Here is a 15,541-nt window from a genome sequence, read left to right on the forward strand (position 1 = left end):
ATCTAAATACAAGTCTTCATTTGTTTACAAGAGAAACATTCCAGCCTTGAGGCACTACAAAGAAGAGCCATGTGGCTAATCCCTTGTGCCCCATGACTGAATTATTGGGAAAGATTGGAGAAGCTGGAGGTGACTAAATAGAGATTTTGATGAGGAAAACAAGATAGAAAATGATGTAGTAAAGGGAAAGCTGGTGCATTATTTCACCTTACAATGTGAAAGTTGAGTTAGGAGTCAGGGCTTCAAACTGGTGAAAGATAAATTCATGACTGATGTCAAGAGGTTTCACTTTGCATTAGAAGTGATCCAGATGTTGAATGAATATCACAAGAAAACCACATTCCTACTTTCAATAGGAGTTCCGGGAAGCTGCCTGTGTAGTTCTAACACTGATTCACAGTTGACTGATAAGGTTACACAGGGATGGAAAATCCAGTGCTCCAGCTGTACAGCACAGCTGGCAGAGAACCCTTAAGGAGGTAAGCCACACCAGTGCGGGGGTGGACAAATAGATTAGACAACAGAGGAATGTTGAACAGAGTGTAGGGTTATGCTCACCCAGCCTTGCAAAGATGCTTCACAAACTTGACTATTGGCCTTTTCTGATCAGTCTCCAGCATGTCTTTGGGGGACATAGATACAGCTGCTTACCACTCAGTGTGAGTGAGCTAGACCTGTTCAAAGCAGGTGCCACAAGTTTTCAGTTCAAAATAACACTGAGGTCCTTGATACATTATTTATGTTGTCTGTTCATTGTCACGACAGTCGTAATGAGGCTGTTGGCATTGCTTTGCTTCTTATGTCCCTTTCTTCAAACTTCCCTTCAGGTTTTTAGGTGTCCAGATCAACAACAACCTGCCCTGGTCCCCCCATGCCAACACTATAGTTAAGAAACGCCTCTACTTTCTCAGAAGATTAAGGAAATTTGGCATGTCAGCTACGACTCTCATCAACTTTTACAGATGCACCATAGAAAGCATTCTTTCTGGTTGTATCACAGCTTGGTATAGCTCCTGCTCTGCCCAAGACCGCAAGGAACTACAAAAGGTTGTGAATGTAGCCCAATCCATCGCGCAAGCCAGTCTCCCATCCATTGACTCTGTCTACACTTCCCGCTGCCTCGGCAAAGCAACCAGCTTAATTAAGGACCCCACGCACCCCGGATATTCTCTCTTCCACCTTCTTCCTTCGGGAAAAAGATACAAAAGTCTGAGATCACGTACCAACCGATTCAAGACAGCTTCTTCCCTGCTGCTATCAGACTTTTGAATGGACTTACCTTACATTAAGTTGATCTTTCTCTACACCCTAGCTATGACTGTAACACTACATTCTGCACTCTCTCGTTTCCTTCTCAATGAACAGTATGTTTTGTCTGTACAGCGCGTAAGAAACAATACTTTTCACTATATGTTAATACATGTGACAATAATAAATCAAATCAAATCAAATCAAATCCCTCAATCGATGTCAGGTTCTTAATTGCGATTCTGATCTTTAATACCCCCCAAAAGCAAAGCACTGGTGAGATGAAATCACCTCCAAGAAAGCTTGGCTGCGTAGACAGACATAGCAAAATTATATGATTGTGTGGAAGTGAACAATTTAAGGTATATTGAAATAAAAAAGTTGGATAAACTGGCCATGTTGTATATATACATTAGGACACAGCCTCTGTTTATACCAGTAAAGCAATTTCTTTCTGAATTTTCATTATGCAGGAAAATAAGTCAAGTGTACAACCAATCTTGCTATGTCTTTATTTGTTTTGTCATGAAACTACTGAAGGAGAAAATCCAGGGGGATCTATTATAAATATTATTACTGGTGAATGGAACTATATGAGTCTTTTTATTCACCCATGTATGACATTGATCCTCTCAGTACGTGAATTATAAGACATCTAAGAACTAAGTACGCACTCTTGAAGTTGTATTCTACTTAAGTGATAGCCATGGTGGTTGATTACCATATTTGCATGCATATGAAGCAACCCATTTTACAAACATAGAAAAAAACTATAGCTCTTGTACCAAACAAAAAACAATACTATATCTTGCAAAATTATCACCTTCATATTGGCTGGTGTTCACAGATTGGTGTTCTTTTACATTTCTCTACCTGTGAGTGTGGTGGATGCAGGGTCAATTGAGGCTTTCAGAAGGAAATTGGATAATTACCTGAAAAGGAAAGATTTACAGGGCTATGGGGAAAAGGTACGTGAGTGGCTGTAGGTGCATCAGAGGGCCAGCACAGAGATGACAGACCAAATGGCCTCCTTCTGCGCTGTAACTACTCTATAATTTGATGATTTTTACCTATAATATCCCACCATATGTTCTTCCATATTTAAATATAAGCTCTTCCACTCCAGTACTAACTCCTGCTGCTGATTTTAAATAGATCTGCATGTTGTGCAGACTGTAGATGATGCTGACCTCCATTCACATTATTTGACCGGGCCTCAAAGGCCAGCTGATCCTCTGATGTTTTAAATATATTGAAACTGCCTTGTTGTCGATCATGCTGCTCTGTGCATGTGAACACTTTTAGCCCATTTGCAGAATGAACAATTCACAAAGGAGTATAAGGCAATTTTGCCAATCTCCAGCGTCTTTTATCCAAATGAGAGCTGGAAGCTTTGGCGAGTATGAGTTCTTACATCAGCTCCTGTTACATGAGATGTTGATAGATTAATAAAACAACACTGACAAATATTTAAGCCATTCACTCTTCTTCTCTGTGTTTAAAAAGCATTAGTCAGACTAGTCAGTGCAATCTGCAATCCAATTTCTTCAAACAATGTATAACTGGGAGAGAATTACACTATTGTCATCTAATTGTGGTACATAAGTCATCATGAAGCATGCATTTTTATATTGTCTCTTTTTCATCTTGCTACTGGCAATCATGATGTTGAATGTTGGCAGCAAGTATCAAGTCAAATGACACCAACCAAATATCTGTTGATTTGATTTATTATTGTCACATGTATGAGTATACAGTGAAAAGTATTGTTTCTTGCACACCACACAACACATAGTGTTCATAGAGAAGGAAAGCAGAGGATGCAGAATATAGTGTTACAGTCATAGCTATGGTGTAGGGAAAGATAAACTTAATGCGAGGTAGGTCCATTCAGAAGTCTGAATCTCAGAAACATTTAATCTGGATCAAACAATAAAGAGTGATTGAAGTTACTGAAGAGCACAATGAGCTAAAAATCTGCACCAAAGCTGCCTTCACAGTTGGTTTGAATTGAAACCAGTGCAGACCAATTGCCCTTCACTAGTTGCTGAGTAATATTTTTGCCTTGCAGCTGTTTATCTTTTGATCTCTGTTTAATTTCAAATCAAGCTGATAACCGCATATATGTTTAAAGCAGATACCATCAGCTAGTTTCATTTTGAAACATAGATCAAAAATATCTCAGCAGCTCATGCATTGATATGAACAGTGGGATTAAGACAGCAAAGAGAGAGCATAACAGATCCTGCGTACAGATGAACATGTGTGAGTCCTGTGCACACTATGGGCTAATGGAAGAAGTTGGCATGATAAACATGTGCTGCAGTTAGTAAATGTCAGAAGTAAATGTCAGCAGTACAGACACCACATTGGAGAAGTGAACCAAGCAAATGCATTATACAGCTTGACAAATATCATTATTTCATTTTTAAATTGGTTACCTGATTTACTTTAAACACAAAAGGGTAGATCTTGACTTTGTGAATAAAATTGTCAACCCATTTTACAGTGTCTCAATTTTTATTTTCAATGAAGTTATAGAAATAAAATGTGAGAGAGATGTAAACGGGCTGCTGATTTGTTATGAGCCATTTTATAGTATTGCACAATGTCATGATTTATTCCTGGTCATATATTACATTCGTTTGTCAAAAGCACTGTACTAAAGTGTGGTGAAACATGACTTTGTCTACATTGGGCTGTAATACCTGCAATTTACAATATATACAATAATACTGATAAAAAAAAGACATGCTGTTGAAGCTTTTCATCTTGCAATCATCAGGACAGATTCACAAAAATACCAAGGGAAACAACAATTTATACTGCATGAGAAGAGAGTGCTGGTTGATTGGCAAGTGAATTATGATCAACACCCTTTTCTAATACAGTATAAATTATTTGTTTCCTTTGAGATTTGGTATTCTTTCAAATACGTCTTGATAAATGCAAGCTGAAAAGCTTTGATGCCATGTCCCTATTTTCAGCCAAATTCAAGTTCTGTATTACTAGGTGACTATGTGCATACAATAATGTACAATTAAACTTTACCCAATGCAAATCGATCAAGAATTTCAAACTGAGCAACCTGTTCTTAGGGTTTTTGTTAATTAATGAATAAAGCCAATGACGAGGTTTTGCACCTTCCAGACTTGTATTTAAGATGCATTTAAGTCTTGGACTATGGAGTTGGAAGGAGAGGGCATTTTTGCACGGGGCACAGCCTTGAAATGGGAGTAAAGTCTTTACATCCTGGCAGAGCTAAGGGAACAAAATTTTGGTTTCAGTTGAAAATGGACATCATTTGGATGAATTTCCATAACATTGTTCATGGGTCAACAAGTACAACCTGATAAAATGCATGATTGGATTGAATTGCAACAGCAGGACAAAAACAAAATTATAAATCTATATTGAAAAATAAAGCACAACAAAAAATCTGGACAGCAGGTAAGAAACAGAGCATTTCAAATTGATTCCAAAAGAATCAAAAATCTAATTTTATGGAGGCGTTATGTCCCAGTGACCCTGAAAAATGAATTTGGCATCATCAGAGCTCATTTTCCCTTTGAACATGACCAAAAATACCACTGCCAAAATTGCACTTTTGTGTACTTCAGGGCTATCCCTCTGAAATGCAACTGATGAAATATGGGGCATTGTTGTACCTTCAGTTATGATAAATTAATGTCCCACTATTTATCTGAAACACATATGTGAGGCTACCTGGTTTCAGATTTCAGAGAAAAATAAACTGGATTGTGGAATGTGATCCTAAAACACAAATAAAAAGGATGAAATACAAAATAAGAAAGAAGGGATTACACTAATGCGGTAGCCTTGAAGCAGTGGCCTCAGGCAGGAGCCTTCATTAGGGGGAGCTATTATTCAGTTTTATGGGTTTTCAGCTTTCTTTAATGTTTTATAGATTGATGTGCATCGTCTGCTCTCTTTGTAACCCATTTGCTGAGTTTTCTTCAATGTTAAATCAGCACATAATACCGGGGCTGAGGGAAAGCTACTGTTTATATGGGTAAAACAGTCAGTAGCAAATACATCTCCACTGATGCTGACTGCTCTCCAGCCATTTAATGCTGCCTGAATGTTAATTGGCTAGAGACAAGACTTCTTACCTTCACCCAGGAAGAAGTTCTGCCCCAGAAAGCTGCATCCAATCTGATTGGCCAGGTGGTCCCAGCAGCGCCACCAGGAGCAATGGCCGCTGTTGGGATTTCAAGCAGTCCCCACATTCTCAGTCCCAGAACGAGGATGAAGGAATGTGTGGGAGTCTTGCAGCAAGAGTGGGATGGTAGGCCCAGGGTGTGAGAGGAGAGTCTTGATAGAGAGACTAGTGTTTTGGAACACCAAAGGAGAGGTAAATGATCTTAGAATGTTATTTAATATGGAAAGGGGGCAAGTGAAAGAGACACTCACCTTCTGACTCAAGAAGGCTTACCTGCCAGTCCTCTCCCTCGTCTGTCACCTCCTTCCACTTGTCTCAAAATTTAGGGTGAGCAGGAAATGGCCCTTAGGTGGCCATTCACTGGACACTTAGAGATCGATTGGGGTGAGGGCAGGTGAGTGGGCTGCCCAGAACTCAACCACCCCTGTAAAATTAAGGCCAGGTTGGGCAGGCAGGCAACCTGGGGAATTATAGTCCCCCCATCCATTTCACATACCTTCCCCCTACCTGCAAACCCAATAGCACGGAGCTGTAAAATTCTGCCCTCACGGGCTCCAAAATACAAAGGACAACTGCCATGAGCATCTCACCTGTCAAAGCAGTGGACCAGTCTGTTTCTGGATGTGTGGAAGCCACAGGGATTGCACCTCCTGGGTATAATATGAAGCAGATGGGAATGACTGAGTAATAGTTGTTTGGTATTTCAGAATGTGAGTAGTATTGAAAAAAGCCATGTTGTCAAAGCTTTTTGTATTGCACTCATCAGGATAATTTACAAGAATACCAAATTATGAAGGGAGCAACAATATATACTGTATGAGAAGAGAGTGCTGATTGGTTGGCAAGTGAACTCCAGGGTGGTGCCTGTAGAATGTACCAACTAACTAATAACAGACAGTTTATTGCATAACTTCATTTGAATTCAAACCAGGCAGATTGACTCTAAATGGTTCAGACATTGTTCTGGGGAATGAACTACAGAATGGCTGTCACCTATTTTGTTTACATGTTCTTCCTATCTGCAAAGAACAGGGCCCTGTATATATAAAAATGTAGCTCCTAGCACATGTAAGTATGCCACACTGCAGGCATGACTGAAAATCTTAAATTGGTTGTCGACATAATTCTTAGCACATTCATGATTGTTTAGCAAACGTTGTCCAATCCTTTGAGCTGCAGCTCTGTGTCCTTCCACTCTGCCCTGTGAAGAGGCACATAGCCCTAGAGAAGGCAGCTGCTGTGTGTGTTGATGCGGTGGCTCCTGATGTTGATGTTGTTTCTGGTGCTGCCTCTCCTGTTTCATCAGAAGTCAATGCCATATCCGTTCAAGCTGCAATAAAGGCTGACAGCAAGGAGGTTGAAATCAAGGTGTACAAAGGTTAGATTACTTCCAAAAAGTTGGAAATCAGCATTGAAGCAGTGAGATCTAGTTCTCAGACCAAGTGATATGAACAAAGCTTTCACAGAGACAAGGCAGCAGCCATGCAATTTCACTCATTTAAGACTTTCCAGACCATCAGATTCATTGATCATTGACTCCCTACTGTACTCTCATCTTGTTGACCCTGGAAAGTTTCATGGAGCTTGGGAAGCAAGTTGTTAAAGGCAGAATTCTGGGTTCAAATCACATTTTGCTAAAATATTTTAATCGTTGACCCAACAGCTCCATACAAGTCTCTCATTCACTTCAAAATGCACTTGGATAAAACCAGAGGGTGGATAAGATATTTGGGATTTCCAAGTATTATCATGGCGAGCTATATCCTATGCCACCCCATCCCAATAAAATTCACCCCATGAAAGAGGCTATATAAATGCAAGTATTTTTCTTTCAATTTGGGGTTTTTGTTAAAATCTTTGTTTCAAAATCTTTCATGACCTCAGGACATCTCAAGGCAGATTACAGCCAATGAAATACTGCTGAGGTGTGGTCACTGTTGTAATGTCCAGTGTTGTGCTAGGTAGTGTAGTTTATCTGGTCCAATAAAGAACCCTCCTTCAGGATTTCTATCTAATCAGAAATGATGGGTAGATTGAGGAAGCATGAGAGCAAATCAACATGTGTAATTTAGAGAGCAGTCAGCAGCCTTAACCTTCACTGTGTCGATAGTGAGAGTGCTGTTGACGGGATTGGCACAAAAGAGGCCAGAATGAGATGGATCTGAGAGAGCGTTGAGGAACGGTAAGGCACTTCTGCACCCCGAGTACTAAGAAAGACAACAGGCTCGAGGGGCTCCCGGAGCTACTCTTTCACCTTCAATATTCAGATTGCATGTTATTTTCATGCCTCTCTGACTTCCCACTGTGTCCTTGCCTCCTGTGAGTTGATGGGACCGCAGACATTGCCATGGTCCCATGTGCTGCTGGTAACACATAATTTTCCCAGCAAAATGGCTGTTAATTGATTCAATAACATGCTCAATTGGCTTCCAGATGTTGCTCAACCATCCTGTCCAACATCATCCTTTTCTAATTTTCCCAGCCTCCCCACCTTCAAAACTGCCTTCGGGGAAAATTCCACCCACACCCTCCCACCACCACCCCAATTTCTTCTTCACTTTTTGTGCCATAGTTAAAGACAGTTATGGTCACACAGGAAAGGGTTTACCCAAATAAATATTTGCAATTGGAAAAATTATTGCACCTTTATTAAACTTGCATTTATATTGATTGTCTCAAAGCATTTCACACAATGAATTATTTTTATCATAGAATTTATTACTATGGAGGAAAATGCAACTGTCATTCAACATCAGCAGTGTCCCACAGATAGCAGCAAACTGAATGATTACTTAATTTTTCAATAAAATGTTAGGGAGAGGAAATCTCACTGCTCTTCTTGAATTAGCACATGAGATTTTTAACATTCACTTCATTGCCTTCAGAACAGACAGGTTTAACATTTCAGCTGAAGGATAATACACTGTTGCCTCACAGCAAGAAGTTTAACAACACCAGGTTAAAGTCCAACAGGTTTATTTGGTAGCAAAAGCCACACAAGCTTTCGGAGCTCTAAGCCCCTTCTTCAGGTGAGTGCCTCACAGCACCAGGGACTGGGTTCAAATCCCAATTTGGGTCACTATCTGTATGGAGTCTGCACATTCTCCCTGTGTCTGTGTGGTTTCCTCCAGTTGCTCCAGTTTCCTCCCACAGTCCGAAAGAGGTGCTGGTTAGGTGCATTGGTCATGTGAAATTCTCCCTCAGTGTTACCCGAACAGGCGCTGGAATGTGGCGACCAGGGGATTTTCACAGTAACTTCGTTGCAGTGTTAATGTAAGCCTTGCTTGTAATACTAATAAATAAACATCAAACTCTTTGCATCCAAGGTATACCGACCCTCAAGAAGGACACATGAAACTGATGTCAGTCAGGAAGACACAGGAAAATTATTTATTCGCAAAAATTGTTGTTCCCTTTACAATGGAGATTTCTAGAAGCTGTCCTAATGAGTACAAGAATAGAAAATTTTGATAACATGTCTCTTTTTTCAGCAATATTCAAATCCTGTGCTATTAAACAACTATTTAAAAAATCTATATTCAGCAATGTGTGAGCCAATTCCCGCCTCTGTGGGGAGACAAAACATTGGCCCCATAACTTCATTTAAGTCATAAGACTAAATTGTGTATTTTCAGGGAAACACTTTATGAAACACTCCATTAAGACCATAAGACCATAAGACATAGGAGCAGAATTAAGCCACTCAGCCCATCGGGTCTGCTCCGCCATTCAATCATGGCTGATATTTTTCTCATCGCCATTCTCCTGCCTTTTCCCCATAACCCCTGATCCCCCTATTAATCAAGAACCTATCTATCTCTGTCTTAAAAACACTCAATGACCTGGCCTCCACAGCCTTCTGCGGCAGAGTTCCACAGATTCACCACTCTCTGGCTGAAGAAATTCCTCCGCATCTCCTCATTTAAAGGATCGTCCCTTCAGCCTGAGGTTGTGCCCTCTGGTTCTATTTTTTCCTACTAGTGGAAACATCCTCTCCACGTCCACTCTATTCACTCTATCTAAGCAGTATCCTGTAAGTTTCAATAAGATCCCCCCCTCATCCTTTTAAACTCCAACAAGTACAGACCCAGAGTCCTCAACTGTTCCTTGTACAACAAGCTCTTCATTCCAGGAATCATTCTTGTGAACCTCCTTTGGACCCTTTCCAAGGCCAGCACATCCTTCCTTAGATATGGGGCCCAAAACTGCTCACAATACTCCAAATGGGGTCTGACCAGAACTTTTTACAGCCTCAGATGTATATCCCTGCTCTTGTATTCTAGCCCTCTCGACATGAATGCTAACATTGCATTTGCCTTCCTAACTGCCGACTGAACCTGCACGTTAACCTTAAGACAGTCTTGAACAATGACTCCCAAGTCCCTTTATGTTTCTGATTTTTTAAGCATTTTCCCTTTTAGAAAATAGTCTATGCCTCCATTCCTCCTTCCAAAGTGCAAAACCTCACACTTTTCCACATTGTATTCCATCTCCCACTTCTTTGTCCACTCTCTTAACCTATCCAAGTCCTTCTGCAGCCCCCCTGCTTCCTCAATACTATCTGTCCCTCTACATATCTTTGTATCATCTGCAAACTTAGCAACAGTGCTTTCAGTTCCTTCCTCCAAATCGTTAATGTATATTCTGAAAGGTTGTGGTCCCAGCACTGACTCCTGAGGCACACCACTAGTCACTGGCTGCCATCCTGAGAAAGACCCATTTATCCCCACTCTCTGCCTTCTGCCAGTCAGCCAATCCATGCCAGGATCTTACCCTTAACACCATGGGCACTTAACTTATTTAACAGTCTCCTATGCGGTACCTTGTCAAAGGCCTTCTGGAAATCTAAATAAATCACGTCCACTGGTTCTCCTTCAGACACTATCTCCATTTCAAGGATAGTTACAGCCACGATTTTGAATATCTAATTTTGAAAAGGTACACCAGTTTATGCTATTTTTGTGCCAGCCCTTCTCTAAATCCCCAGAAGGAGTCTAATACTTCAAGAAGTGGCCTAGGTCCAGCTCATCCTGCTTAAACTCTGAACAAAACATTAAGCAGTAGAATGAGTAGGAAGCATTACCTTTAAATATTTAGATCTGTGTGAATACATAGATGAGGCGTAAGATGGTCAATTTGTTTAGGGCTTAGTCCATCCCTAAATAGAAGATAGTAAGAAGTCTCACAACACCAGGTTAAAGTCCAACAGGTTTATTTGGAATCACGAGCTTTCGGAGTGCTCCTTCATCACTCACCTGATGAAGGAGCAGTGCTCCGAAAGCTTGTGATTCCAAATAAACCTGTTGGACTTTAACCTGGTGTTGTGAGACTTGTTACTGTGCCGACCCCAGTCCAACGCCGGCACCTCCACCTCATAAATGGAAGATGTTTGAGAGGTGAAATTATTGCATATTGTGAGGTGCACATAACTCATTTTGAGAAGTCAATTAAAATTATAATGTCATCATGATTGACTAGTTTGAAAACTACTCATTTGAAATTAATCTGTGTACTATTTTTAAAATAGTGATTGACATATTTGCTTCAAATTCCCAAATGTGATTTTTTTAATAAAAGTTTCTAACCAGAAAGCGATCAATAACTTTGTTCAAAATAGTGTACAGGAGAATTTAATTTAGCCAGTCTTACCACAAGTGACAATATTATGATGAATCAAAGATAATCAGAGCATCTTAACTGTAATTTTGAAAGGTAAGTCCATTTTTCACAAAAAAGACTTTTGACGTAGTTGATATTTGTTAACGTGCTGAAGCAGGCGGGAGCTGCATAGATGTAGACAAATCGAAGTTGATGTAAATCTGGAACACACCTCTGAGAAAAAGCATGGAACTAAGAACTGATAATCTATAGATCTGTCTTCAGGAATTGCTTTCTGGCCCAGCAGAAGTAGAGAGGAGATGTAAATAAAAGGGATTGTAAAGTGGGTTTACAAGCGGATTGGAGATTTTCACCCAGTGAATATTGAATTAATATGGCATACTGAGTTGATTTGATTTGATTTATTATTGGCACATGTATTAGTATACAGTGAATAGTATTGTTTCTTGCTATACAGACAGAGCATACCGTTCATAGAGAAGGAAACGAGAGAGAGTGCAGAATGTAGTGTTACAGTAATAGCTAGGGTGTAGAGAAAGATCAACTTAGTGCGAGGTAGGTCCATTCAAAAGTCTGACAGCAGCAGGGAAGAAGCTGTTCTTAAGTCAGTTGGTACATGTCCTCAGACTTTTGTATCTTTTTCCCGACGGAAGAAGATGGAAGAGGGAATGTCCAGGATGCGCACGGTCCTTAATTATGCTGGCTGCTTTTCCAAGGCAGTGGGAAGTGTAGACAGAGTCAATGGATGGGAGGTTGGTTTGCGTGACGGATATTCACGACCTTTTGTCATGTATCGTAGAACTGCTCTTTTGCCATGACACGGCAGAGATCCTGCTGGTGAGGGAGAAAGTTAAAATGGGGGCAATCACTTACCCTTTTTTATTCCTGTTGCCTTTTCACCTTGGTCTGAGCAAATGAGCAGAACAGTGGGTCTGTCTTTAAACATGCAGTTTGAGCTCCATTAATCAATCGGCTCCAATTGCAGTATGAGCAGTAGGCAAGGAGCAGAGCCATATTTTCCAGATCCTGCCAGGATCATGAGTCAGAAGAACAATCCAAGGTAACTGACTGGCCATATTTAATTTTAGGCTTCCTTGTGTACTAGGAGGAGCATGAATGTTCCCCCCGGCCTCACAAAGAACAAAGAACAAAGAACAGTACAGCACAGGAAACAGGCCCTTCGGCCCTCCAAGCCTGTGCCGCTCCTTGGTCCAACTAGACCAATCGTTTGTATCCCTCCATTCCCAGGCTGCTCATGTGACTATCCAGGCAAGTCTTAAACGATGTCAGCGTGCCTGCCTCCACCACCCTACTTGGCAGCGCATTCCAGGCCCCCACCACCCTCTGTGTAAAAAACGTCCCTCTGATGTCTGAGTTATACTTCGCCCCTCTCAGCTTGAGCCCGTGACCCCTCGTGATCGTCACCTCCGACCTGGGAAAAAGCTTCCCACTGTTCACCCTATCTATACCCTTCATAATCTTGTATACCTCTATTAGATCTCCCCTCATTCTCCGTCTTTCCAAGGAGAACAACCCCAGTCTACCCAATCTCTCCTCATAGCTAAGACCCTCCATACCAGGCAACATCCTGGTAAACCTTCTCTGCACTCTCTCCAATGCCTCCACGTCCTTCTGGTAGTGCGGCGACCAGAACTGGACGCAGTACTCCAAATGTGGCCTAACCAGCGTTCTATACAGCTGCATCATCAGACTCCAGCTTTTATACTCTATACCCCGTCCTATAAAGGCAAGCATACCATATGCCTTCTTCACCACCTTCTCCACCTGTGTTGCCACCTTCAAGGATTTGTGGACTTGCACACCTAGGTCCCTCTGTGTTTCTATACTCCTGATGACTCTGCCATTTATTGTATAACTCCTCCCTACATTATTTCTTCCAAAATGCATCACTTCGCATTTATCCGGATTAAATTCCATCTGCCACCTCTCCGCCCAATTTTCCAGCCTATCTATATCCTGCTGTATTGCCCGACAATGCTCTTCGCTATCCGCAATTCCAGCCATCTTCGTGTCATCCGCAAACTTGCTGATTACACCAGTTACACCTTCTTCCAAATCATTTATATATATCACAAATAGCAGAGGTCCCAGTACAGAGCCCTGCGGAACACCACTGGTCACAGACCTCCAGCCGGAAAAAGACCCTTCGACCACTACCCTCTGTCTCCTATGGCCAAGCCAGTTCTCCACCCATCTAGCCACTTATCCTTGTATCCCATGAGCCTTAACCTTCTTAACCAACCTGCCATGTGGGACCTTGTCAAATGCCTTACTGAAATCCATATAGACGACATCCACGGCCCTTCCTCCATCAACCGTTTTTGTCACTTCCTCAAAAAACTCCACCAAATTTGTAAGGCACGACCTCCCTCTCACAAAACCATGCTGTCTGTCACTAATGAGATTGTTCCATTCTAAATGCACATACATCCTGTCTCTAAGAATCCTCTCCAACAACTTCCCCACCACGGACGTCAAGCTCACCGGCCTATAATTTCCTGGGTTATCCCTGCTACCCTTCTTAAACAACGGGACCACATTCGCTATCCTCCAATCCTCAGGGACCTCACCCGTGTCCAAAGAAGCGACAAAGATTTCCGTCAGAGGCCCAGCAATTTCACCTCTCGTCTCCCTGAGCAGTCGAGGATAGATGCCATCAGGCCCTGGGGCTTTGTCAGCCTTGGACCTTCCATGTCCTGTAGTTCCCCATCTCACCCAAACCGCATCCCGAGCCTCCTCACCACCATCCTGGGCTGCAGCTTCATTTGTAGAGATGGACAATAAACGCTGGCCTATTCAGCGATGCCCACATCCCAAGAAATAATTTATAAAAAATAATTCCCATTCCTGTCCACCAAGTTTGGGGAGATCAGCAAGGAAGTTTATCAAATGCAGCCACCAGTTAAGATCGGATGGGAATCCACAGCACCAAACTCCATGTTCGCAACCTCCTTTGTGGGAATGTGCACTCCACTGCTTAAAACCAGGACGCAAATATTTTCATCAGGTTTCACAACACTGATGGACAGTGACAATACAATACAGGTTAGCAAGGATTTAAGACAAATATTTTATTAAATGTATTTGAATAAACAAATATATGAAAGGAATTTGTTTTTAAATTAATGTTTTGGAATTTATGAGGTTTTTAAAGGATCTTTCACGAAAGGTTTCAACTTGAATTTGTCGCATCTCACTTTACAGGAATATTTTTGTTCAAAGGTTCTAGTCTGACATTGATGATCTAAAATCACTTACTATTTGTGTACTTTTATCTTTTCTACAGGCCTTACAGCTGCGGCATCCCTTGTATCCTTGGCCTGGGCCTTGGCTTCCTACCAGAAAGCTCTTCGTGACTCTAGAAATGATAAAAAACCCATCAGCTACATGGCTGTTATAATTCAGTTCTGTTGGCATTTCTTCACAATTGCAGCCAGAGTCATCACCTTTGCCTTGTTTGCATCAGTTTTCCAACTCTATTTTGGGATCTTCATTGTCTTGCATTGGTGCATCATGACTTTCTGGATTGTTCATTGTGAAACAGAATTCTGCATAACCAAGTGGGAGGAGATTGTATTTGACATGGTTGTGGGAATAATCTACATTTTCAGTTGGTTCAATGTTAAAGAAGGAAGAACTCGGTGTCGGCTATTCATCTACTACTTTGTAATCCTTTTGGAAAACACCGCCTTGAGTGCACTATGGTATTTGTACCGAGCACCTCAAATAACAGATGCGTTTGCCATACCAGCGCTTTGTGTTGTCTTTAGTAGTTTTTTGACTGGAATCGTTTTTATGTTGATGTACTATGCCTTTTTTCATCCAAATGGACCAAGGTTTGGCCAGTCGCCAAGCTGTGCTTGCAAGGAGCCTGTGGCCACTTTCAATTTGCCTGCAGAGGCAGCAGCAAATGCTTTGAGGGCTGTGTCCCAAAACAGGGAACAGAAATTCACAGAAAGAGATGGTTGCATGCCTGTTTTTCAGGTCAGACCTACTGCACCCACCACACCATCATCTCGCACTCCACGGATAGAGGAAACTGTGATCAAAATTGACCTTTTAAGAAACAAGTATCCAGCATGGGACAGACATGTTTTGGACAGAAGTCTACGAAAGGCCATCCTTGCTTTTGAATGTGCATCCTCACCACCTCAACTCCAATACAAGGATGAAGCCCTCATTGAAGAACGGCTGGAGTATGAAACAACTCTGTGATAAGTTACCAAGTTGTTTTGTCAAGAAAACCAATTGCCAAACCAGAGGTTGAAAGTAGGGTTGTGCTGATAGAAAAGGGTGGAAGATTTCCACTGTGTGCTGCCCCTAGTGAGATTGTAAACATAAATCGGTTTATGATTTTGATGCACAAGGTACTGTAATGTATGTGCCATCATGAACATCAATGTTTACAAACTTGGTGAGGCAGACAACTATTACTATGATTATCATTTTCTTATAACTTTAATAATATGG

General features: G+C 41.4%; 1 protein-coding gene across 1 annotated transcript in view; it reads left to right on the forward strand.

The window, feature by feature from the left end:
• xkr4 (XK related 4) overlaps nt 1-15,286 on the forward strand; it is a 265,025-nt gene extending 249,739 nt beyond the window's left edge. The window contains exon 3 of the mRNA XM_078217073.1: nt 14,358-15,286. Within this exon, the coding sequence (XP_078073199.1) occupies nt 14,358-15,286 (929 nt within the window). The remainder of the gene's footprint in view (nt 1-14,357) is intronic.
• Nucleotides 15,287-15,541: the final 255 nt, after the last annotated feature.

This window comes from Mustelus asterias, chromosome 7, assembly GCF_964213995.1.
Source record: "Mustelus asterias chromosome 7, sMusAst1.hap1.1, whole genome shotgun sequence".
Lineage (NCBI taxonomy): Eukaryota > Metazoa > Chordata > Chondrichthyes > Carcharhiniformes > Triakidae > Mustelus > Mustelus asterias.